At 35.0% G+C, this 27,412-nt stretch overlaps 1 protein-coding gene across 1 annotated transcript in view; it reads left to right on the forward strand.

Annotated features, from left to right (window-relative positions):
- cps1 (carbamoyl-phosphate synthase 1, mitochondrial) overlaps positions 1–27,412 on the forward strand; it is a 118,752-nt gene that overhangs the window by 43,254 nt on the left and 48,086 nt on the right. The window contains 7 exon segments of the mRNA XM_030125521.1: positions 1,687–1,885; positions 1,996–2,172; positions 7,154–7,272; positions 20,861–21,002; positions 22,959–23,024; positions 24,209–24,272; positions 25,819–26,000. Coding sequence (XP_029981381.1) covers positions 1,687–1,885; positions 1,996–2,172; positions 7,154–7,272; positions 20,861–21,002; positions 22,959–23,024; positions 24,209–24,272; positions 25,819–26,000 — 949 coding nt within the window.

Raw genomic sequence — 27,412 nt, forward strand, 5'->3', positions numbered from 1 at the left:
ATATTTGGCTGAAAAAGTCACTTTTTCTTAAGTTTTCTCTGTTTTTGATTTATTAACCCTCAACTTTAAGCTTTTATGAACATCTACATGATCAGTGAATTAAATGTAAGAAAAAAAAACAGATTTTCACTGAAAAAACACAGTGCATTATGTCATAATAAATGATGATAAATCACTTAAGAAAAGTTCAGTATAGAGAACAAAATATTTTGGAACTGACACAACTGTAACACTGGGTCTTTACGGGTTAAATGGGGACAACGGCTCAATTGTATCTGCCTTACACCTCACCAGTCAATCTTTGTATTGATTTTTTTTGTTTGTTTTGTTTTGGCTTTTAAAGCAATATATCGCCAAACCACCTAAAACATTTTTATCTTCTTTTAATCCTTTTACTCATCGGGTTAATTACTCTGGCCTCCAGGTTAGAATCGTCTGTCGGCATCTCAAACATGCTATAAAACCTGTCGTTCCAGTCAGTCTCTCCTCATTTTGGGAATGTTGTACCCATGTCTTTGTGTCTGACTGATTCTGTTGACTGTCTTAAAAAAACAGCTGAAGACACTGTGGTTTAGACAAGCTTTGTTTTTAAGTGAGGAGCTTGCACTGCAAAAATCTAAATCTTACCAAGTGTATTTTTCTCATTTCTAGTCAAAATCACACTTAAAATAAGACATAATTACCTAAAGAGTAACTTGTAAGTGAGATGTAAGAACTTATTTTTAGACAATAGACCTTGAAAATCTTATTTCAAGAAATCTTACCAAGATTATTTTCACTTGTTCCATTGGCAGATTTTGTTTTGCTTGAATTAAGAGAAATTATCTTGAATTAAGCAAAAAAAAAATCTGCCATCTACTTATAATAATGGTAAGTTTTATGCTATTTTAATGTAATGTATTATAGCAGTTTTTGCTAAAATTAATTTGTTTTTGATCATGTAATAGTTTGCTATGTTATGTTGCAAATAAATGTTCATTTTAGATGACATTTAGTCTATATAATGTATATTATTATGGACGGAGGCAGAAAAGCCAGGTGTAGATTACTGCACAAAGTGAGAATTTTATTTTCTTTGGTCAGGATATGTACAGTCGGTGTAGCTTGGATTTACAAGACTGACAATTAATACTGAACAAACAATAACTCAAACTATGAATTATGAAAGAGCTGCAGCATCTGAAACTGACCACAATGAACATTTGAAAGATAAACAGTACCACAGTGCTTCAGTTTCAGCTTCACACTTTGTCATGTCTGTTATGGACTGGGATTGTCTCTGTCAACTCACCATATATTTTTATTAGTAAGTTTTTTGTTGTTTAGTTTTTTTTTATCAATTACTAGAAATTTCAGAACACTGTATTATAGGGTTATGTTATTTTATTTTCACTATTTATATCTGATGCCACACTGCATACACTTTTATTTTAAAACCCTGTGATTTTATCTGCTGAACATGCTCTAGAAATAAACTTTAATCACTTACTGTCCAAATGTTGTATACTCTAAACAAGATGTAAGTTATGGGATCATGTAATACAGCTTTTGCAGAATAGAATGCATATCAACAGGACTTTTTTCTTTGTATTCTTTTTTTTCCTTTTTTACTTTAAAGGAATATAAATTCTAATTACTGTCATGCACCACCAGTCGATTTTTAATGCCCTTCATCTGTTCTCACAGGTATCCTTTGGCGTTTGTAGCTGCTAAGCTAGCTCTGGGGATCCCTCTGCCAGAGATCAAGAATGCAGTATCTGAGAAGACCACCGCCTGCTTCGAGCCTAGTCTAGACTATATTGTCACTAAGATACCTCGATGGGATTTGGATCGCTTTCAGGGCATGTCTCGAGAGATAGGCAGCGCCATGAAAAGCGTTGGAGAGGTGGGAGAAGCTCCGCAGACGAACACCCACTCACTTGTTGAATTATTGACTATGCTCAAACATTCACCTTGTACTGTACGGCATCATCTGTACCGTCTATCTGTATTCAGGTGATGGCGGTGGGTCGGACCTTTGAGGAGAGTATGCAGAAGGCACTGAGGATGTGTCATCCATCTGTGGATGGATTTGTACCCCAGCTGCCACTCAAGAAAGCCTGGGCAAACACCCACAACCTGCAACAGGAGCTGGCTGTGCCCTCAAGCACCCGTATCTTCTCCCTCGCCAAGGTACGCTCCAGTTTTCTCATTGCAGTCACACAAATCACAAGAAAAGCAAAATGAATCGCATCAAAACGGAATGAAAAAAACATGAAATGCAGTGGAAAGTGTGTCCCTAGCCTACCTGCATGCATAATTGCGAATAACTGAGTGAGAATACGCATCTTTGAAATTCTAATTTAGCCGTTTTAAAGCAAATATACGGCTGGAGTTTTTGTTTACCAAACTGACACGCATTCTTCAATCCATTCATACGTGTGGGCAGATCACATAATAAGTCTGGTTTTGCACTTGCTCCATACAGCGCTTGTCGGCCCGTCTTTTTACTCCGTTGAATCAGACGGAGGTGAAAACAGCACTTAAATAAATGCACTTAGATACAGGGTCAGTCTCCATCAATTGAACACAGGGATGATGCATAAACGATCACAAGTGAAAAACATCTCCAGGCTCACCGCTTCAACACGCTTTTATTGCCAGCGCAGAGACGAGGTTATGATGGGGTTACGTCGGTGTCAAACGCTCCAGCTGTGTGAGTTTGGTGTCGAGACAGCGGAGGTGAATTTACCCCCTGAAATATGGTAGGAGATCATCAGCGGGAGCAACAGCATTAGGGATTAATGTTCCTAGTCTTATTTCCAGGCAGTCAAACACTAGTAATAATGCCTCAAGGTGATCAGCGCAGACACGTCACTGGCAGGTCTCATCCTTTTCATCTTGTTGCTCATCATTTAATTAGACCTTTAGGGCTCAGACTGTTTGAGACAATAGATCACAACAGAAATGAAACAGAACACTTGAAGGATGTTTATTAAAATGTTAGGTATATTAAATTTTAATATGTTTATTTGTGTACAATATGACTCAGGGCTGTGGAGTAGGCAATTCACTCTTTTTGTGTGTTTTTTTTTCTAACATGAACTCCACACAAAACCTGATTCTCCAGACATTCTTCTTTATTAAATGGAAATGCAGTGTATGTACACAATATAAGAACAAAAAACCAGCATGTGCAAGTTGCTTCAGTATCTATGTGTGTTATACATTAATATAAATGTATTTTCAACAAGTGGTGCCAATCACAACAAACCCCGCCCCTCACACGTATCACACCCATTATAAGTAAATAAGAAGATTTTAAAAATTCATAAAAAATTTTAACTGTAACCTACTGTTCCTAAAATGTAATGAGATCCATTCTAGGTCACTGGCAAACTACAATGTTAATTTGGTATGAATTCAACCAGCAGTTTTGCTGCTACGGAGATGTGAAATTCCACCCATTATAAGTAAATAGGGGAAAAAGCATTAAAAAATTCAAACTTTGATCTACTTTTCCCAATATATACTGACATCTATTCTGGGTCACTGGCAATCTATAAACCAAATTTGGTGTGAATTCAACCAATAGTTTTGCTGCTAGAGTGTTAACAATTAAAGAAACAAAGAAACAAACCGAACCAAAAACAATACCCCTTGCTTCCCCTTCGGGGGGTGGGGTAATAAAATGAATCCCTGCATTATCATAATACATTGATTTGTGTACAGTATGTCTTAGGGCTGTGGAGTGGGCAATTCACTCTTTTTGTGTTTTTTTTTCTAACATGAACTCCACACAAAACCTGATTCTCCATACATTCTTCTTTATTAAATGTAAATGCAGTATATGTACACAATATAAGAACGAAAAACAGCATGTGCAAGTTACTTCAATTTCTATGTGTATTATGGATTAATACAAATGTATTTTCAATAAGTGGTGCCAGGCACTACAAACCCCGCCCCTCACACATATTTTGCCCATTATAAGTAAAGGGGAAGATTTTAAAAATTCATAAAAAATTTGAACTTTGACCTACTGTTCCCAAAATGTAATGAAATCCATTCTAGGTCACTGGCAATCTATGAAGTCAATTTGGTATGAATTCAAGCAATGGTTTTGCTGCTACAGACATGTGAAATTTCTCCCATTAGTAGTAAATAGGGTGGGTGGGTGGGGTTTAAAAATTCCTAAAAAATTTAAACTTTGATCTACTTTTCCCAAAATATAATGACATCTATCCTTGGTCACTGGCAATCTATAAACCAAATTTGGTATGAATTCACCTGATACTTCTGCTGCTACAGACATTTGAATTTTCGCCCATTGTAAGTAAATGGAGAAAAAAACATTTAATAAAAATTCATAAAAAAATTATAACTTTGATCTACTTTTCCCAAAATGTAATGAGACCTATTTTGGGTGACTGGCATTCTATAAACCAAATTTGGTATGAATTCAACCAGTAGTTTTACTGCTACAGACATGTGAAATTTCACCCATTATAAGTAAATGGGGGAAAAAAAAAAAGCTTTAAAAAATTCAGAAAAAAATTTAACTTTGATCTACTTTTCCCAAAATGTAATGTGATCTGTTCTGGGTCACTGGGAATCTATAAACCAAATTTGGTATGAATTCACCAAATACTTTTGCTGCGATAGACATTTGAAATTTCGCCCATTATAAGTAAATGGGGGGGAAAAAAATCAAAAACATTTAATAAAAATTCTTAAAAAACCATAACTTTGATCTACTTTTCCCAATATATACTGACATCTATTCTGGGTCACTGTCAATCTATACACCAAATTTGGTATGAATTCAACCAATAGTTTTGCTGCAAGACTGTTAACAAATAAAGAAACAAAGAAACAAACCGAACCAAAAACAATACCCCTTGCCTCCCCTTTGGGGGATGGGGTAATAAAATAAATCCCTGCATCATCATAGTTCCAATTAATATTTGATGACAAGCTAACAGGTTGTATCTTTAATCTTTGTTGAAAAAAGCCCTATTCACACAGGACCAGTAATACCTGTGAAAATCTGGTCATTTGTAATAATTTCGAGGTCATCGGTGATCTTAATCCTGTGTGAATCATAGAAATTCCACCAACACTATTTCAGCAAACGCAAAGGTCGTATGACAATATTAGTCCACTGCGAATGGACATTTCTGTAATTTGATGGGATATGCAACATTTTTTGTTCCCTCCAAGCATTTATTCTGAATATTTCCTGGTCAAGGACTACGGAGGCTGCACTGGCGATGATAAATGAAAGTGTTGCAGGTGCAAATTCAGGAGGCAAGACATAGTGCAAATATTCACTGAAACAGCAGACTTAAGTCCTGCAGAAGAACGACATCTCAAAAGATGATGAGAAGGATGATGACTACAGTAAGGAAGGTTTTTAAGTAATGCATTTAAAAATCAAGTATGTGGTGATCCTGCCCTTGGCATCAAAATGGAGGAATAACGTCAGCAAATTCTAGTAAAAGCAGACTTTACTTATCCTGTGTGAACGCACTGCATGAAACACAGATGAGGGGGTTAGTCTTCAAAACAGCAGAGGTCCACACATTATACAAGTCCTGTAGGAAAAACTTGGATTAATTGTATCAGTTTGATATATTTCTCCGATTCAGATTTAGAAAACATTAATTATCCCATACGGGGAATTCATTTGTAGCTTACCACAGACGTCAGCCCACATCCAAAGTGCAATGTGACAAAAATAAATAAATCAGTGCTCAAATACAAGATCGCTGGAAACAACTACGAATAAATGCATTAAATAATCAACAATAAATAATCAATAAATACCATTACAGACTAAAAGACCCTGTTGGTTCTGCAAATATAAAAAAAACTCATATAAAATGATTTCTAAGCCCTTGTATGTAATAACAATTGATTATATGTAGTCGCTTTACTATTGGACGTCTGCGCAAAACTTTACCGATATTTACTAAATGTCGAAAATAGAAGTGCGTAATGTCGGTTTTTCCATTAAATCACAAATGCGATGATTTGTTTATTTATTATCGCGAGATGTCAGGAGAAGTCATTCCATAAACATGGCGATGAACGTAAATATGGTGTTGATTTACATATTCATTATTATTATATATTATCCCTCTATCTCGTACTAAATTTAAAAAATGATTGAGTTTCCTGGTGTGTCCACACATACTGCGACATGTTTCTTCTTCTTCTTCGCTAATTGTAACGTATGTCAACATCCGTTTTTTAAATTCACCTGACTTTATTTGTGAAAAAGCTCTTTCCATTGCAGTTTTATGTGATATACCATTTGCGCTGTGCCCGAAAAACCACCTCTTGCCAGCGCAAAAACTTTTAATCGAAAAATGAGACTTTTGGTGAAATAGTCATTTTTCCATTATGTACATTTTTATGCTCAAGTTAGATTTGTGCAATTTAAGGGTCAATGGAAAAGCGACTTATCTTTAGGTTGCTAAAAAGAGTAAAATTCAGAAAATTCAAGCAGTTGTGGAATTAAGATATTAATATTAGAAGAAAAGGAGTTGCTTTTTGATTCTGCAGCTCAGGCATTAGTTGGAACTCTAATTTGTGAAAATAGTATTTTTCATTTTTATCACATTTAATTTTTTCTATGTGGACCATATTTGAAGTATTCTTAGATACTAAAACAGCCTCTGAATGTCATAGTAATAAATATCTTAAAGCTTAGTTAGCAGCTAAAGCCAGGGCGAGGTAACTTTCATTGCAGGTTTTACAAACTGTTTAGTAAGACCCCCCACACACACACACCTTCCTGGAATGATTTCTCCTGCCAGACATCTAATGAAAAATAATAAAATTTATTTACAAGCTGTTGTCATGGGGTGACCTCTGCCGTATCACAAGATGATGACACAGACTCACTTGATATCTGATTTTTAATAAAAGGCTGGTATTGGCAAAGTAATATGCCCGTCCTGCCATAGATTTCCCTCCTCTTTGAATGAGTAATGGACTTTTCACATGTATCTGTTTATTATCACATCATTTTAACAGAAATTAATGTGCATTTGTAATTATAAACGTCACAATTACAAGGACTAACTAGAAGGACAGATCTTGTATCTCAATGGGATTTTCACTGCAAAATAAAGAATGAATAATCCTTTGTGTTGTTTTACTTAAGGCCCTCCATGGTGGTATGAGTGTGGATAAGATCCACCAGCTGACGGCCATAGACAAGTGGTTCCTGCACAAACTCAACCGGATAACACAACTGGAGCAGCACCTGACAAACTACAAGAGGTACTGGAACACAAACATGGGTCACATGGGTCACAAAAACTAGGACTACATCTTTAAATCCTTAAGGAAGCTTGCCTCTATTTTCAGTTGGAGAGTAATTATTTTTGTTTACCACATTTAATAAACATAAATAGGACATGACTGACATTATCTGGCATGACCCAGATCATGATCAACTCCAGTCATCAGGATAAAAACAGTAGAAATGTTAAATTTCCATCCCCCTTTTTGTCTTTTTTTTCTATTAGTGATACAGTTAACAAGATATAGTGGACAGAAAAACAAACAACAAATAAACAAAAGAAAAATCAAGCAAGCCAACAAACAAATAACAACAAAATAATGACAACAATGACAACATCATATTACAATGAAAAAGATAAACGAAAAGAGCGACTAAACAATATAGATTGAAAGGGGAAAGGAGGGAGATTGAATGAAAGTGAGAAGAGGGGGATGATAATTATTATAATGATAATAACAACACAATAATATATAGTAATAATACTAATAGTCTAATATTCTTGTATTGTTGTGGCGGTGGTACCGACAGAGGCAGCCACAATAACAACAAAAGTAGAGTAAATAATTAAATCTGTATGATAATTTATATCAATTCCTTTTTTTTTTCCTTCTTCTAACTTGTCTTGTCCAGCATCCTAACAGCAGAATGGTAGTCTGGCTGCCTTTTGGTGCTGAACAAATTTGCTTTGCCAAGGGAAACTTCATAAAGTATATGAAGCTCCCCTTGATATTCTACTGTGTTTATTATGAGTTTTGTTGAACCACATTTTGATGCCGGACCTGACATGGGAGGGGGGGGGCAAGAAAGAAGAAGGTGGCGAAGACCCTCACAAGAAAGTATCAACAATACAGACAGTAACAACCATGGTGATAATTATAATGGTAACAATAACTACAACCAGAACTGAGTAAACTGGGCAGAAGAGAGAGAGAGAAAAAAAAAAGAAAAAACAAAAAAAAAACCCAAAAAAACAAAAAAAATACAATAAAATACATAAGACCTATTAAATGATGAATATAAGAAAAGAAAGCAATAACAGAATATCGTATACCACATTCGCCCAAATTATACCAGTAACAAATTTATATCAGTTCAGTTTATATTAATTAGTTAAAATTAATATGGCTATGGGGGGGTGGAGCCAAGCACACAGAGCCCGAGGAGGGGAGCACACCATCAACCCCCCACACGACCTCCAGCACCCCCAGCAACACAGCCACAGCCCAGGGACCAGACCAGCCACGACCAGCCAAGGGGTATTCCTCCTTCCCCCTTCTCTGCCCTTTTTTTTTTTTTTTCTCCCTTCCCTTTTTTTATTTATTTGTTTTAGAGATGGTCCAAACCTAGTCCACTCCACAGTTGGACCACTCTCAGACTATTTTGGAGAGTCTGTCCAATGTGAAGTGACCTTTTTTTTTTTTTTTGTAATTTATTAGTTGTTTTTTGTTTTTTGTTTTTTTGTCCTTGTACAAGAGATAGGGGTGGAGGCACCCAAGCCAGCTATACTTCCATCTCTATTTTCATATATTTTTCCACAATAATCATTTAACCAAGTTTAATGTCGGGACGCTTTGTTCCGGAAAACCCATGAAGTGGTGAATTTCTTCTCCATCCACTTGTTTGTAATTTGAGAAAAATAATCTGTGACCGAAAAGAGCAAAAGACAAGTGATTTTTGTGATCCTGTTTCAATTATTTCAATTATTTACATATATGTTTGTCAGTTTACAGGTTAATGATATTGCAGTTTGAAACACAACTGTCTTAAAGGAGTGATATTTTGCTTTTTTAAATGGAATTATGCATTTTAAAACATTTCCTGTGGTCTGCATAAACTATAAATGCTATGCTTGGGTCTGAATTCTTCATTAATTCAACTGCACAGGTCCATCTTCAACCCTATTTATGAGTAATGACACCAGAAAGGTCATTCTGAGCTCTGGCCCTTTAAATGCACTTGAGCTGGTTCACGCCTCACCCCCCTTTCAGGTTTTTGACAGTGCTTTCTCTCCCGTTCAGCCACTTGTGTTCGTTAATACAACCAACAACTGAACATTTTAGGTAATCGGCTCAAAGTTTGGACATATTTTCAGTTTTTACTACAACCGCTGCTGCTGATAAACAATTATGTCACACTTGGAGAAATGTTCGTTGGAAGTCTTGACCTTATATGTGCAAATGTTGTTATAAAACGTAACAAATTAAACAGGAATTAAAACAGGTTGTAGAAATCCACTCGATTTTTGCTGGAATGAATATAAAGATAGCTTTGCAGCACCTGGAGGGTTCAAATTCAAAGTTTTTGAACTATTAGGGTCCAAATACACAGATAAATGAACCAAAGACTAATAAAAGTGGGTTTAGCAAAATATGACCCCTTTAAGTGTCCGTCTGCTAAAAGATATAAATAGAAAGGGAACACACCACAGAAGTAACGTTCGTAACTTTCTATCGCTACAGTCTGTTCAGAGTTGCTGTAGATGTCTTTGCAGCTTCGACGTGACCGGACTGGCAGTGACTTTTGCGTGTTTTATTATTTTTTTCTTCTCCCTCTTGAAGAATGAGGTGAAACTTGCCAAGGCTTTGACTGTTTTGGTGTTGGTTGGTTTGGTGTTGGCATTTAATAATAGATGCCCTCCGCTGAACCGGGTCACACAGAACAACATGTTACTTCACTATCTTTATCTGCTAGACTTGTAAAAGTAGCACAATTCAGATATCAGAAACTTCTCGCTATTGACCGTTGTTGCTATTTTCTCCATGGGGTGGGACTTCCCCTTTTTATTACAGACACGCATAGACAAGCAAAGCAACAACTACCAGTATCTGACCACGAGCTGCAGTGCACAGACTTATTTATGTGAGAACAGCAAAATATGGAACTCATACTGAAGACTTGACTGTCAGTGGTCGGAATGTGGCTGATCAGTGTGTGTACAGTACTCCAATATTTAATGTTACTAAATGGGTGTCTTTCTTCATTAGTTTATTGTACATGTACAATTATAGTAGGATCAATTTTTATTTATATAGCGCCACATCATGACAAAAGTTTTCTCATGACACTTTACATTTAGAATCAGAATCAGAATACTTTATTAATCCCAGGGGTAAATTATTGGGTGTCACTCATTCAAGTATAATAAAAAGTAGCAGGAAAGAATTAGCAATACAACAGAAAAGATAAATATATACAAAGCTCTAAATATATATGTAAATAGCTCTGAATATATGTATACCAAATATACATATTAAAACACACTATTAAGACACACATTTAGAACAGCAATCTGTACAATATGTACTAGACAATATATTGTAAATTTGATAATTAAAGAAATATGCATAAAAAGTGTGCAAAAATATTGTGTGTAATTCGAATTATGTGGTTATAAGGTGGAGTTAAACAGTTTACTCTAACGGCAAATGTATCATATTTGATACATGAGTTTTGAAGCCCTTTACATGATCAGTGTGATATTTTGTTTCCTGAAAATCCTGATGTATACAATTAGATACATGCAATACACAGATAATCCACCATGGGGGAGGAATTGATTGACCAGAGGCCTTTCCAGTGACACTACACGATTGAATTAATGAGGAAGGAGGAAGAACTTTGCCAATTTTGAAAAGGAATTACCAATTTGTTAGACATGTTTGTGCTATATTATGTTTTTGGTTGTTCAAAAATAATAATATTTTAGCATTGAGACCCAATGTATCAAATATGACACAAAATTATAACTCATACATGGAAATTGATATTGGAAAAAAAAAAAAGTTTTGTTCAGAAGGACCAATAAAGGCTTCAGTTTCAAAGAACTGAAATTTGTCAATCTGTCAATGATTTAATTGTTCAGGCTTTACAGGGTTAATAAAACAAACAAAAACCCAACTACATTTCAGTTATGCATATAAGCACAGCTAGAATTTCCTAATCATGATGGCACTCAGCACTTTATTATTTACCAGACTAGTGTACAAAATATTAACTGCAACAAGTGTTAATAAGTGACAAAATACTGTACAATATTAAGATTACAGCACATACCAAAAAAAGTTGGTCCTGCAAAATTAGCTGAAGCCAAGTCTCTTCACGTTCCTGCTTCCTCCTCTCTTGTGGTTCCTCTCAGCTGCCTCTCTTTTTCTCTGCCCTCCGGCTCTTACCTGGACAGCTCAAATCAAAGCTGCTGTGAATTTTCATGGCTCAGCCACAGGTTACCTGCCGCTTCCTTCTGACTCTGCTGTTTAATAATTAATGGCTGGCCGTCTGGTGGGCGCCCACCGCAACACGCTGACACATGGAAGGCTGTTGTTGCTTCGCCTGCCTCTGGAGCAGGGGACACTGGGATGGGTACGCAGCAATAGGCTCCTGCCAGACTGATGGACCGAAGAGCCGAGTGCAGCTGGGCTTCAGGCTCCACCGGTCAGCACACTTATTGTTTGTCTGGATAAGAGAGCTGCTGCTTTTAGTACTGTAGTTAGGAAGGATGAAAGTATATTTTTGATAGGAAAAGCAATAAATACCAGTTAATATATTTGGACTCATTTGTGTTCACAGACACTAAAATAGCGCTTTTATATGTTGATTAACTGCGATGTTTACAGACAGAACTAGACCTTCTAATCATAATTCATGCCATGCACAGAGCTTGTATAACAAATGATCTATGTCCTCACACACAGGTGTATTGTCACGCTGTCATAGCATAACTCGCACACGTTCAATCACATCTCAGCATGAAATTTGTCTCTCAAGGATTAAATTAGATGTTGTGATATATTCACCATGTCTCTAGTGAAAATATGGGAAGAATTGTTATCATAATCAGGTAGACAACAAAGCCAAGTTCAAAGCATGTGTGTTTGTGTGCAATTATGTAAGAACATGTGTGTTCCTTTCTGAAAAACAGAAGTACACAAACAACCTGTAAGAGACAGACTTTATGAATATAGGTCTATGGGATGCAAATAATGTCTTTTCCCATCTCTGATATGCTTTTCCAGGGAGGATAATTGTACACAATACAACTGAGCTTTCAGGTCAAATGTCTTTCCATCCTGTCGCTCATTGTTCGGGGGGTTTGTATTTTCCTCTGGCCGGCCACGTGCCCTGGGAGTTAAAACACACTTGACATTTTCAATATTGTTACACTATGAGGTCATAAATAATTCAGATAAGTAGGAGCCAGAGTGAGCTGAGCTTCAGCAGAAATAAGAATTCCTTCCTTTTGTGTCTGCAATATTTTTGGCAAAATGTATATACTATGTAAAAATTCCAAAAATATCTGAAATAGAGCTGCAAGAGTGCTATATCTTGATTTCAGATCTGCCATGGTGGTGCACAGAGCAGAATTATGCAAATGTCAGTGTCCAAATAATGACTGTATTTAGATAGCTAATGCACTGGAAGAATTTTCCAGCCACTGCAGCTGTATCTGCCTTACTCTGTACTCTCCCTGAAGTTACTGTCTTCCCACACCATATTAAACCCACAGGACATTTAGAGGCAAGAATACAAGAAAACATACAATATGCAGACAGTATAAAAGTGTATTACACGCTCCTGGCAGCCTATCTGGGGTAGGATGGACTGAACTCTCTACTGAACGCACGGTTGTTTAATGTACGTTAACTCCTGGTTTCATTGTCTGTAAAATGGAAAATATACCTCAATGCACAGAGTCTGCACTGACACAGAGATATCAAATATAGATAAGGAAAAGAAGCAAGAAACAGCCGCTAACAACCCAAATATATCTACTGATCTAAAACATTTAATAACTTTTGAGCCACTAATCCCATCAATAGATTGATAATTAATAAATAATTCAGGTAAAATGCAGTTTCTCAGCTTTTCATGGTCATCAGATATGACCCATTTGACGTTCAGAGACTTCATAGTAAATATGGAAGCAGAGTCTTCTTCTATAACATTTATTCACCTATAAATCCCATGTAGTTTGATAATTGACAGTAGTTGTAGATATTAGTTTTTAATAATAACAATAATAATAATAATGAATTGGATTTCTCTTGCACTTTTCAAGGCACCCAAGGCGCTTTATATTATTGATCCATTATTCATTCGCTCTCACATTCACATTCTGTTGGTGGTAAGCTACATTTGTAGCCACAGATGCCCTGGGGCAGACTGACTGAAGCGTGGCTGCCAATTTGCGCCAAATGGCCCCTCCAACCACCACCGAACTTTCATATGCATGCATATACCAGTGTGAGTGACACCGGTGTATGTATTTTATATTCTATTAATGGTGTTTTTTGCTGAAAAAGTCCCTTTTTGATACAATAGGCTTTTAATCTCCTCTGAGCTTTCATGAATATTTATATGACCCTTAAATTAAATATAGGAAAAAAACCTGATTTTCACTGAAAAATACTGAGTATAAAATGATAATAAATCACTAAGGAAAGGTTTGATGGACAAAAAAAAAGAATTTCGATGTTGCCACATTAATAGATCTGGCTCTTTAAAGGTTACACAGAGCAACACTGTTCTGTAAACAACGGGACAATAAAATTAAAGAGAAATCAGATATAAGTATATTATGTAGAAATAACAAATAAAATGGCAGTATAAATATATTTACAAATGTATATAAATCTATTATGTAAATCTAAGTGTATTGTGGCATATTCTTTCATGATGTAAAAGACATAAACTTGTTTTCTTACTACATATATGCAGATGTATTTTTCTCCTTTATGTCATGTAAGTGGCATCAACATTCACATCACAATGTCCTGTCAGTTATTACAGTGTCTGTTGACATCATTCAGTGCAAAAGCTTCCCTAATATTGTAACATTATATACAGTATATACCAGTGGTTCCCAACCTTTTTTGGCTTGACCCCATTTTAACATCACAAATTTCTGGCGACCCCAGACATTCAAAACTAAGACATTATTTTGCTAAAATTAATTTGTTTTTGATCATGTAATAGTTTGCTATACTATGTTGCAAATAAACATGAATTTTAGATGACATTTAGTCTATATAATGTATATTATTATGGACGGAGGCAGAAAAGCCAAGTGTAGATTACTGCACAAAGTGAGAATTTTTTTTTTTTCTTGGTCAGGATATGTACAGTCAGTCCAGCTTGGATTTACAAGGCTGACAATTAATACTGAACAAACAAGAACTGAAACTATGAATTATGAAAGAGCTGCAGCATCTGAAACTGACCACAATGAACATATGAAAGATAAACTGTGGTACGACCGTGCTTCAGTTTCAGCTTCACACTTTCTCATGTCTTTTATGGATTTGGATTGTCTCTCTCAACTCACCCTACTTTTTTTTTTTTTTTTTTAACTTTATTTTTATTGTTTGATTTCTGTACAATGCAAAACAAACAAAATGCTTTTTGATACAATTTGGGATACATTGAAACCTTTGTGACAAACAATTGGTTTTAGTAATGTGATGTTGAAGTGAAAATTGTCCATTTCTTCCATTTATCATGACACTGTTCTTCTTGGGTCCTCCGTCTATGGTTCAGAATCTCCTTCTCAAATATTCCACTCACAGTTTGTAGCCAGTCATTAGTTATAGGTGGTTCTAATCTGCAACATTTTTTGGTAATAGCCTTTTTACAGGCTGCTAATAGAATTTTACTTTTTAGATTTTTTTTCTTACATTATTACCAATAATATATCACCTCCTCAAACATGTTTTAGGGGTTGCATAACCCAATATCTTAACAATCGCTGAATAAACTCTTCCTACGTTTATTATTAAGTATTGTTTTTTTTTTTTTTTTTTTTTATCAATTACTAGAAATTTCAGGTAGCCCCAAGGTTGAAAAACACTGTTATATACTGTACACACTAATGTATTGTGTGTATTATGATATGAAAAAAAAGAATAAATTCAGGATGAATGATTTCAAAACCAGGAAAATTCCAGAACTGCTTATCTGTTTGTCTAGAGCTTCTCTCCTACAGCTGAAGTAAGATCAAGTATAATCAACTTCATTAAACCACATACAGTGATGTCTCTGAGTCTGATAAAAGTTAAAGTAGTACTGATATTCTGTTTATTGGCTGATATTAGCATATACATTAGATTCTGCTTTAATACAAAATTCCTTTTCCACAGTCATATTTATTTCTGTGCTGCGTTTTGCTTAACCCCATTCCTCATCTATTAAAAATGTGATTTAAATGGCTGCACCGTCCATCCTGATGCTCTGTTACCACTGCAGCTTTTTTGTCGATGAGTTATTGATCGCGCTGAGGTGGGGTGTTCCCTCCTGTCCACACTGCTGCTTAACTGAGCCACTTATAACCCACTTGCAGGATTGATCCTCTCACTTCTCAGCGGAGTTGAAAATTCACTGGTGCAGGAGAGTTTTCATGGACGGAAAACAATGATTAAAAAATAAACATCGTAGATCTTTTAGCCTATCACGGTGGATTTCTTTTTTTTTTTCGTCTCTGTTCACTTCATTTAAATCCATCAATTTGTGCTTTCAAGTTATTACAGATAAATGACAGATTTTTTTCAGATAACAGAAATTAAAATTTAACAGATAATCTCACCTGGCTATTGCATCACTGAGGTTTGGCTGTTATAAAAGAGTCAGAGCATTGGTGTCAAACTGCAAATGGAGTGAAAAGCTTTTGCCGGTGAACCTGATGAATGAACAGTGAAAGTCAGACATTTTAAGTCTGCAAAAGACACTATTTGAACATTACTGAAAAATGCATTTTGGAACTTAGTAAACTACACTTCGGGTATGTTTAGGTAAAATTCTTAGTAGTTACTGTTCAAACACTTATGGAATTACCGTCTTGAAATCTGAATTTATTTCTTTTGTGTCTCAATAACATGAGTTAAGCATGTAGAACAGTGTTTTTCAACCTTGGGGTCGCCTGGAATTCAAATGGGGTCGCCTGAAATTTCTAGTAATTGATACATTTATTTTTTAATTTTTTTTATTAGACCTTTATTTAACCAGATAAAATCCCATTTAGATCGAGATCTCATTTACAGGGGTGACCTGGCCAAGAGGTCAGCAGCACACACCAAGAAAGAAAACAGGTTTTACAGACAGGTAGTAATAAAAAAATTAAACAAACAGTAATAATATTGTAGTAACAGAAAAGTGAGACAGTTTTTTTTTTTTTTTTTTAAAGTGCAGTTAATTAAGTGCAAAAATTTAGTTTAGGTCACAGCAGTTTAAAAACAGGCACTGTCCGATTGACTCTCGCTGTCTTGTCCGTAAGACAGAGCGAAAAGCTTGAAATGACATGAGTTCTGGCATTTTCAGCTCTAATTGAAGTGTATTCCAGGCAAAGGGGGCGGCAAAGCTTAAAGCTCGCCTCCCCAGTTCAGTTCTAACTTTGGATACATTCAAATAATACCAATCAGAAGACCGTAAAGAATGTTGACTGGTTGATCCTTGGAGAAAAGAGGATAGGTATGACGGTACCATATCAATGGCCAGAATACAAAACCTCCTATCTGAAAAAATCACTTTTTTCAGGAAACAAAAAAAACGTTTAGTTTTATTATAGTATGGTCTAGGAGGTTTTTGTCAGGTGACCTTCATGTCATAAGAAAGGGCGGGATTATCTTGCAGATAAACTGAAAATGTGGAGTCATCCTTGTTCTCACCATTTAATGTGAAAACTCAAAATCTAAAAATTTGCAGATAGGAGGTTTTGTTCTTTGGCCATGGATATCTAGAAGGGCTTTGTAGGTTAAGGTTAGCCAATGGATCAACTTTCGTGAATTCAGAGATGGCCACTCAGCTTTAGCATAGAGTTCACTGTGATGAGTGAGGCAGTTCCAACCAGTAAAAAAGCATAGTGCACAATGGTAAACAGTGTTTAACTACTGTAAACAATAAAAATAAATAAATAAATAAATAAATAAAAATTACTAATAAAATCTATTTTTAATGATTCTGTATATATTTCATTATAGTTAAAACACCACACACTTTTCCTAAAAAAAAAAAAAAAATGCAGGATTTAATATCTGAGAGGTTGACCTGATCATGTGACCGCGCGTGTTACCCCCCTGGTCCCACTAAGTTTATACTTCTTCCTATTCCTTTTCGACCATGCAAAATTCAGACTTCTATGTGTTTGGAGATAGATTCTGTCCATTTGAATGTTTTATTTTGTTTTTATTTTATTTTGTTTTTTTATGTTTTTTTTTTTTTTTTTTGCATGTTATAAATAAATAAATAAATAAATAAATAAGACATCTCCAAGAGAAACTAAGAAGCAGACACCGAAAATATGCATTATATACATTATATAGCCTAAATGTCATCTAAAATTAACATTTATTTGCAACATAGTATAGCAAACTATTACATGATCAAAAACAGATTAATTTTAGCAAAAAAATGTCTGTTTTCAATGTCTGGGGTTGCCAGAAATTTGTGATGGTAAAATGGGGTTACGAGTAAAAAAAGGTTGGGAACCACTGATATAGAAGGTGTGTTGGGGCGGAAAAGAATGATAACTTCACAAAGTATTATGGAGAAAAGGACACAAGAGGTAAAATATACCCGAACACAAAATGGCGTGCTCAGTATGTGTGAGTAAAATATAATCACCCAAACAAGACACAAAGTGATACAAAGCAATAAAACTGTCAAATGAAGTAGTTGAACAAAACCATCATGCAAAACAGTTAACAGGAAAGAAACGACAACAAACAAAACAAATATGGAATGAACAAAGCAGAGCGAACCAAGCAAAAATAATAGCAACTGATGTCTATAAAAGAAGACGGATATAAGCAAGGAAATTACATCTGAAATAATTATTAAAATAATACGGTGTAACATTTACCTTGTGTTACCCTGTTGTGCAGCATCGACTGAGGTGCAGAGAACAAGCTACAGAAGAGGATCTATAGAATATAAAAAGAAAAACACAACCACAATATTTCAATGTCAAGCTGTTTATACGATCCTCAATCTAAAATATACATCTACTGGCTCAAGGAGGAATCCCACATTAAATGCAGAAAAGACAAAAGCAGCTCACAGTGAATGAAAACACCACAGCTTATATAATAATAAAAATATATGATGATGATGGTAATAATAATTGAATTTATTTATATAGTACTTGTTACACGAAGAATTCATAGTGCTTTACAATAAAATCAGATGTAAAATACGTAGGCAAAAAACACACAGCTACATAAGATAAGACTAGATATGCCTTTTTTAGTCCCACAAGGGGAAATTTCAGGTTTACAGCAGCACACAGTACAAAAGCACACAAAAGAAAAAGAAGTGCAAAATCAGAAATAAAGACAAATCAAAAATAAAAAAAGCTTTACACAGGTATAACAATGTTAACCCTATAATGCCAAATGTATAATATTTGATACATGAGTTTTGAAGCTGTTTACATGATCAGTGTGATATTTTTTTTTCTTGAATAACCTGATTAGATACATTAGATACAATTAGATACATGCAATACACAGATAATCCACCAGGGGGGAGGAATTTGTTCACCAGAGGCCTTTCCAGTGACACTACAAGATTGACAATAATGAGGAAGGAGGCAGAACTTTGCCAATTTTGAAAATAAATTACCAATTTGTTAGTCGTGTTTGTGTTATATTATGTTTTTGTTTGTTCGAAAATATTAATATTTGAGCATCGAGACTCGATTGAGACTCATACATGGAAACTGATATTTGAAAAAAAAAAAATGTTTTGGTTGTTCAGAAGGACCAATAAAGGCTCCAGTTTCAAAGAACTGAAATTTTCTCTCAATGATTTAATAGTTCAGGCTGTACAGGGTTAAACGGCCTGATCACAATCAAGGGTACCAGAAAGGGTGCACAGATAGATAAAAAATAATAATGCTCTATCAAAAAAAATCAGACAGGCCATTTTATTTGTCTGATATTTCTCCTTTAAAGTCCAAAATATTTTTGTATTATGGTGTCTACACTACAGCCTAATAGCCTCCATATTTAATGCCTACAAAGATATACAAATGTTTCAGCACTCAGGATAATCATGCATTGTTTATTGCATAGATGTCGTGTCCAAAGCTTGCGTGCTGGAAAATTCCATATATTGACAGAAACAATAAAATTAGACCCACATATTTTGATATGGTGTACGGACACTACTTGGTGTACAGACTCTAGAAGATTGGAATGGAAATCTGGCTTACCACATGGTCGCATCTCTGTTAGATCTGTAACTAAGTCTTCCTGGTACAGAAGTAAATAAACATTTGTGAACAAGTAATAACAATATATCTATAAGGCATATACGCGATATTATGATGGAAGTACAGGGGTTGGACAAAATAATGGAAACACCTTCACCTCAAGATGATAATGCCCCAATCCATACAGCTAGAATTGTTAAAGAATGGCATGAGGAACATTCTAATGAAGTTGAGCATCTCGTATGGCCGGCACAGTCCCCAGACCTCAACATTATTGAGCATTTATGGTCAGTTTTAGAGATTCAAGTAAGACGTCGATTTCCACCGCCATCGTTTCTAAAAGAGTTGGAGGGTATTCTAACTGAAGAATGGCTTAAAATTCCTTTGGAAACAATTCACAAGTTGTATGAATCAACACCTCGGAGAATTGAGGCTGTAATTGCCGCAAAAGGCGGACCTACACCATATTAAATTATATTTTGTTGATTTTTTAAGGTGTTTCCATTATTTTGTCCAACCCCTGTATACTGGTGTATGGACACTACATGAATTTTGGTGAACAACGCCATTGAAAACATGCGGTTCGACGTAAACATCCGTTTGCCACATTGTTACCAAATTTTCTGCAGCCAGGGAGCATACCAAAATCTGTCTAGTTGTGCATATTTAGTCATAATAATACTGAAATAACAGGTTCCCATTCTATTATTACAATTAAAGGGCTGTAAAAGAAGGGTTTTCAGAACAGAATGGTTGATTGTCTTAATACTGAAAATAAGAATTAATAATCAAACAGCTGTTCAACAAAAATGATCAATAAATGAAAAGCAATGTGATGTGTGTATTTTGTAATAAAAAAAGACACAGGAGTTGAGTAGTAATTATTTATTGTGTTACAAAACGTTATGTACAATAATTTTGCTCTCTCATAACAATAAAATTGTGCACATTTTCATGCTCATTGGGTCGCCATTTTATCAGTTTTTATCCGATTTTCTTCAAATTTGGAGGATTGCAAGATCTAATAATAAGATGGCCAAAGAAACATTTTGGGAATGGTTTTGGTGGTATGTTTTTGCAATACTGATTAATAACTGATGCAAATATACTTGTACACCTTGATTGTGATCAGGCCGTAAAGTAATTTGTCATAAAACCCACACCTAATTAAAAGCCTGTCTAAACAACAAGGTCTTCAGCTCAATGTATAGCACAGCAAACACCAGGAAAGGCAGAAGAGGGGGGCAGAAACAAAACAACGCCCATCCTGGTTAGGACATGAGTCTGCTTTCACATACACAGTTAAGGCTCTGCATAGTTTCTGAAGCGGCGGTCTAATAACCTGTTGTTTTGGTCTTCCCTTCCAGTGCCACAGTTCCCAGAGAGCTGCTACTGAAGGCCAAACAGGATGGTTTCTCCGACCGACAAGTTGGTCAGATTCTGGGAAGCAACGAGCGAGGAGCAAGAGAGCTGAGGCTGTCCCACGGCATCAGGCCCTGGGTCAAACAGGTCAGTATCAGCCTCCTAGAATGTAGAGGACCAAACATAAGGACCAGGACAAAGGTGGTAAAGTCAGGAAAAATGAGAACTGAATAAATGTTAACACAAGCTCCAAAAAATGTCAATTAACAAAATGAACAAAGATGGGCCCAACTGAGGTCAACTAAACCATAACTGCAACAGAACAAAAACTGACCTAACCAGACAAAGAACCAAGGTGGGCTTACAAGGGGGAGGCATTACACTAAGAAATTAAACCAAACCATTAACTTCATCAAAATAACATAAAAAGCAAATAATCATAACTAGACACATGATACTGTGTGAAATAAATGTGATTTAAACCAAGAATTTAAGCGAGTAAGTTAACACAAAGAAACAAACATTGACACACACACCTCCCCCCGGTCTTGTGGTAATAGTTCCTTCCCACTCCTTAAATGATGGCCAAGCCCATTAGCCTGGTCTTTTGTCTGGGAACTCAAGAACAAACGTAAGTAAATAATTCAAACATCAACTAATACGTGTGCACCTAAATTAGCATGTTTAAATAAAATACATGCTGTGACTTAAGAAACAAAAACTCACGAAATAACGAAAACTATTAACACAAGGTTGTGGTGGGGAAGGGATCCACCGCATAGAAAAAAGAACAAGACACTGTAATTATGAACAAATTTGACTGAAATGACTGTTTTGTTTTTTTTTTAACTTTTCATTTATTTATTTTCAAAAGAACAAACAATGAACATGAGATCATCATGGATGTTACAATTAAACTTAAAATGTTCTTTTACATCATAAACACATACATCATTGTACAATTATGGTTGTATTAATCAAGGTGCGTACACAATCCATTTTTCCCAGTGTTCAGTACATTTCTCCAACTCAAGTCTTAAAGCAAAAGTAAGTCTCTCCATACAGTAAATTTCTTTAATAATCCCACGCCAGAGGTCCAAAGTTGGAGGGTCGGGTTGCAACCATTTTCGGGTTATAGCTTTCCTACTACTTGCCAAAAGTATCTTCAATAAGTATTTATCCTTCTGTTTCCGGTATTTTACCAAGATATAAAGTAACAAAAGAATAATCTAAATCCATCCCTATTATTTTATTTATCTCGGTTGCCACCTCCCTCCAATATGACTGGATTTTCAGACAGGCCCAAAAACGGAAAAAATGCCCTCTTTCATTGCTAAGAAAAATAAATGAAATGGTCATGAATGAATAAATGAACTTTTCATCAATAGAAAATAATTACTTAATCAAACTCATCTCAAATAATATAAAATAGAAATGTTCTTAAAATGTTACCAAAGTTTAAACAAGATAACAGGCAATAATAATAATAATAATATAAAAAATCAAAATACTGAAATGAAATAAGGTCAGGAGTGTCAATTTTATTATACTTATATGAATGTATTTATTGTGTTTTATATTTCAGCCTTAATTCTCATTATTTATTTTGTATTCTTGACATGATGACTTATTTAATGTATTTTTCCCCAAAAAATTTCAAGTACCCTCCAGGCTTCTTCCAAGTACCCCTGATCAGTGATTAGTATTTGTTGGTTGTTCAACGGTTCTTCATGTTTTTTTTTTTTTTTTTTTACAGATTTTTTTTCAGGAAGTGATTGGCCATAGTGTTTCCACATGTTCGCCAACAAAAGCCTCGGCTCTGTGTGCCTGTTTGGAGTGCTGTTATTTTAGGAGTTATAAAAAATCTCACTACATTCTTCCAGCCAAACTCTCTTAAGGATCTAGAGTTTGCGGTGGTCGCTTGTGTCTCACATATTTCCATCCAGGTCTCGTCCGATATTTGTATTTCTGACTCCCTCTCCCATTTTTCTTTAATGGATATTGTAGAATGATTTTTAGAAGATTGTATACTTCCATATATCCTTGAGACCAACTTTTTATTGTCTTTTTTTATGAAATGACTGTTTTCATCTGTATTTCCAGATCGACACACTGGCAGCAGAGTATCCTGCCATGACCAACTACCTCTACTGCACCTACCACGGACAGGTATGTGGTCGGTACGAATCTGGACACTAGTGAAGCCCATGGGTAGTAATTTCAGGTTCTTACCATTTGTTTTGGAATTTATTATCTTCAGTGATAAAATGTGCTAAATCTTACATACTTTGAGATGACCTGGAAAACAAATGACAAAAATGCGGTTTGTCACTTAATACATACATATATACAGGAGGTTTTTGCATATTTATATAATAGAATATAAATCATATACTGGATCTAACATGTAAAATCAACATATTCTGATATACAGACAGAGTTTTGAGGTAGAACTTCAAGCTCATAAACAAACATTGCCTTAGAGCAGGGGTTCCCAAAGTGGAAGAAGAGCACTATTTAAAAAAAACATCTGTAAAAAAAAACCCAAACAAAAACACGAAGAACCATTGAACAACCAACAAATACTAATCACACAAGAGGATCAGGGGTACTTTGAAGAAGCCTGGAGGGTACTTGAAATTTTTTGGGAAAAAATAAATTAAATAAGTCATCATGTCCTGAATACAAAATAAATAATGAGAATTAATGCTCAAATATAAAACACAATAAATACATTCATATAAGTATAATAAAATTGACACTCCTGACCTTATTTCATTTCAATATTTTGATTTTTTATATTTTTATTATTGCCTGCTATCTTGTTTAAACTTTGGTAACATTTTAAGAACATTTCTATTTTATATTATTTAAGATGAGTTCGAATAAGTAATTATTTTCTATTTATGAAAAGTTCAGTTATTCATTCATGACCATTTAATTTATTTTTCTTAGCAATGAAAGAGGGCATTTTTGCAGTTTATATTTTGCACAAAATTCACTTATAAAGATCTGTTATTTTTAATATATTAAAGTTAAATATATGTTGTTTGTTTACAAAGTTTTGAAAATAAAAACAGACACCTTTGGAACAGGAACAAATTTTGCCTCATTTTTTCCAATCAAAATTGCTGAAGTGAGTTTTGGGAGTACTTGGCTAAAAATATATATTTCAGGGGGTCCTTCACTGTAAAGAACCACTACCTTTGAGTAAAACCCATTCTCTCATTTTGTCTTTATTACTGGTGCAACGTTTCACCACTTTTATCCTAGAAGCATTTTTCCTGTGGACTAGTTTTATTAATGTCTGCATCATTAACAATGTTTTTTTTTTCACTTAATTAACTCATCAGGAGCATGATCTGGACTTCAAAGACCAGGGCATCATGGTTCTCGGTTGCGGGCCGTACCACATCGGTGAGTACAACTAAAAACTTTTCTATAATCTCATGTGTTCTAGTATTAACCCTTAAAGACCTAGAACTACATTTTGTGGAGGTTTCCAAATGAATTTTCTCTATATCTAACCTTTCCTAAGAGATTTATCACAACTTATTGTAATGTTACCCTGTGCATTTGACATTTTTCAGTAAAAATCTAATATTTTCCTCTGTTTAATTTAGTGATCATGTAGTTGTAGTTGAGTAAGCACATCAAAACGGAAGTAAATGTGACTTTTTCAGCAAAATATATCAGTAACTGAAATTAAAAGCAAGCATCTACAACTACTGTCATCTGTTGCTAGTCGCTTTTCCATTGGCCCTCAAATTGTGCAAATATAAGTTGAGCATAAAAATTTACCTAATGGAGAAACGACAATTTCACCAAGTCTAATTTTTTGATTAAAAGTTTTTGTGCTGGCAAGAGGTGGTTTTTCAGGTGTAGCGCAAATGGTATATCATGCAAAACTGCAATGGAAAGACCTTTTTTTGCAACTAGAGTCAGGTGAATTAAAAAAACGGATGTTGATGGATGCTACATCAAGCCAAGAAGAAGAAGAAACCTGTCGCGGTATGTGTGGACACACCAGGAAACCCAATCATTTTTTAATTTAGTGCGAGATAGAGGGGCAGTATATCCTACTATAATGGATGTTCTGTATCCAACGCATGTCCGACGTGTGTCTCGATGTTGCAGCACGGGAGGGTGTATGGGTGCAATGCCGCTGTTGCACCATGGGAGGGCGATATCGTACAATGGCACCACAGGTACAATGCCGCTAGTAATAATAATGAATATATCTGTAAATCAACACCATATTTATGTTTTTCGCCATGTTTATGGAATGACTTCTCGTGTCATCTCGCGGTAGTAAATAAACAAATCATCGCATTTGTGATTTAATGGAAAAACAGACATTACGCACTTCTGTTTGTTCGACCTTTAGTAAATATCGGTAAAGTTTTGCTCAGACGTTCAATGGAAAAGCGACTAATGTACATGGGTTTTATTGGTAAATCAATATTGCAGAAGATGATGGTGTTTCCACGTTCAGTACAGAGCCTCTAAACATCCAAATGGATCAAATCTGATGCTGCTGAAAAGCTGAGAAACCGCATTTTACCCAAATTATTTCAGTGTATTGATCGGATTAGTGGATCAAAAGTTATCAAACATTTTATCTCAGTAAACAGTTTTTGTTGTTTAGATTTTTGAGGGTTAATATGTTGTTGTTTTTGTTTAATTCGTTATAAATTATCCTGCCTTCGCCTGTTGGTAACTGAACCATAATCAGATCCCCTATAATTCTCTTTTTTTTTTAATTAATGTGCTGTAATATATAGTTTTTTTTACTGTTATTGATATAGTTAATTAATTGGGGTTGTCCACGATATAATAGCCTAATAAACTAAACTAAACCCTCACAAGGAATAAGCAGTTTGGAAAATGAGTGAGTGAATGAATAATTATAGATAAAAATATGCAAAAAACGTCATCCTCCAATCCTGTTTTAATCCACTAGGGAGCAGTGTTGAGTTCGACTGGTGTGCGGTGTCGAGCATCAGAGCCCTGAGGCAGATGGGCAAGAAGACTGTAGTGGTCAACCACAACCCAGAGACGGTCAGCACGGACTTTGACGAGTGTGACCGTCTTTATTTTGAAGAGCTGACCTTGGAACGAATCCTGGACATCACCCAACAGGAGGTCAGCACACGCACGGAAACAGCTCACATGGAAAATGCATGTTTTTAGGGATTTCTGTTCCATTTTCCCCCAGTTTTTCATGGATTCTTTTGATATATTTTTGACTCTTTGCTCTGACGTTTATTATTGTAGCTTCCCTAGTTTATATCCCATCATGCACCACGTGTACAGCCCCTGGTCTATCACACTGCTTAATCAGTGATCTATTAGTGGGCAAGGTCAAAGGTGTCATGGATGGACTTTTTGATTTGTAACTTTTGAGCCAGACAAGTTTAATACAAATATTACACATATTACCCAACTGACCATCTCCGACTTGCTTCACTGTTCTGGAAAGTAATATTAGTCCTCGTAAACACCTCATAAAATATCAGCCTTATATTCTCAGATATTGACGCTTTGGAAATGGGGAGTGACACTGATTTGACTGTATAAACACGGTAAACAAAAATTATGCTAAGTTCGAGAAGCCATTGCTTACTCTTGGTTAAAGATATAAACTTCATATTTTGTGCATATATTAATTCAAACATGCTCTAGGGCGTCACAGATGGACAGCCCACTACTTTTTGATTCATAACTTTTGAACCAGACAAGTTTAACACAAATATTACACATAATTGTAAAGGTCTAAATACCATCTTAAACAGACTCAAAGGGTAAAATTTAGTTTCAAATCTTTTTAAATGAAAAATATCAAAAACGACTGTGTCACGGATAGACAAAACATTAACGTCTATTTTTTGCAAGAATTACAAAGTTCCAAAAAGTGAAGTTCCTATGACATTTTCATCCAGAAATGTATTCAGTGTTAAACCCTCTATTTTACAACCTAATAATTGGTTAGAGGGAAAAAATATTTGATCACACCTAAATAGGAAGAGTTTCGACAAATGGCAGCGTCACGGATGGACAACAAAAGTAAATATTAAATTAAACATTTTTTATTTCAATTATTATATCATATACATTTTTAACAATATTTACAACATACAAATAATATTAACATTATATTAAAATTCATTTTGCATAGATATATGTATTTCTTCATTTTAAACACTGTGTTTAGAATATGGCATAAATAATATAATACTCAAATATCAATATATTTGGAATAAATTTAGTTTATTTATGAGAGTTTATAAAATGAACCCAGAATGACAGCAGAAAACTGTCACTTTCCAAACATTCACTCTCATGAAACTACTCACTTTTTTTTTTCACTAATTTTTTCTCAAAATTTCAACCATAGTGTGTAATTGGAGGACATAACACAACTTTATTACTTGTGTGAAATTTTTCAGAATTTTTCATTGTCATGTAGAAAATCAGTGTCAATGAAGTTACCATATTTGGTTACTTCCCCATAAGTGCCAAAAAACCAAGAAGTAAATATAAACATGTACACACAT

This window comes from Sphaeramia orbicularis, chromosome 21 (genome assembly GCF_902148855.1).
Source record: "Sphaeramia orbicularis chromosome 21, fSphaOr1.1, whole genome shotgun sequence".
Lineage (NCBI taxonomy): Eukaryota > Metazoa > Chordata > Actinopteri > Kurtiformes > Apogonidae > Sphaeramia > Sphaeramia orbicularis.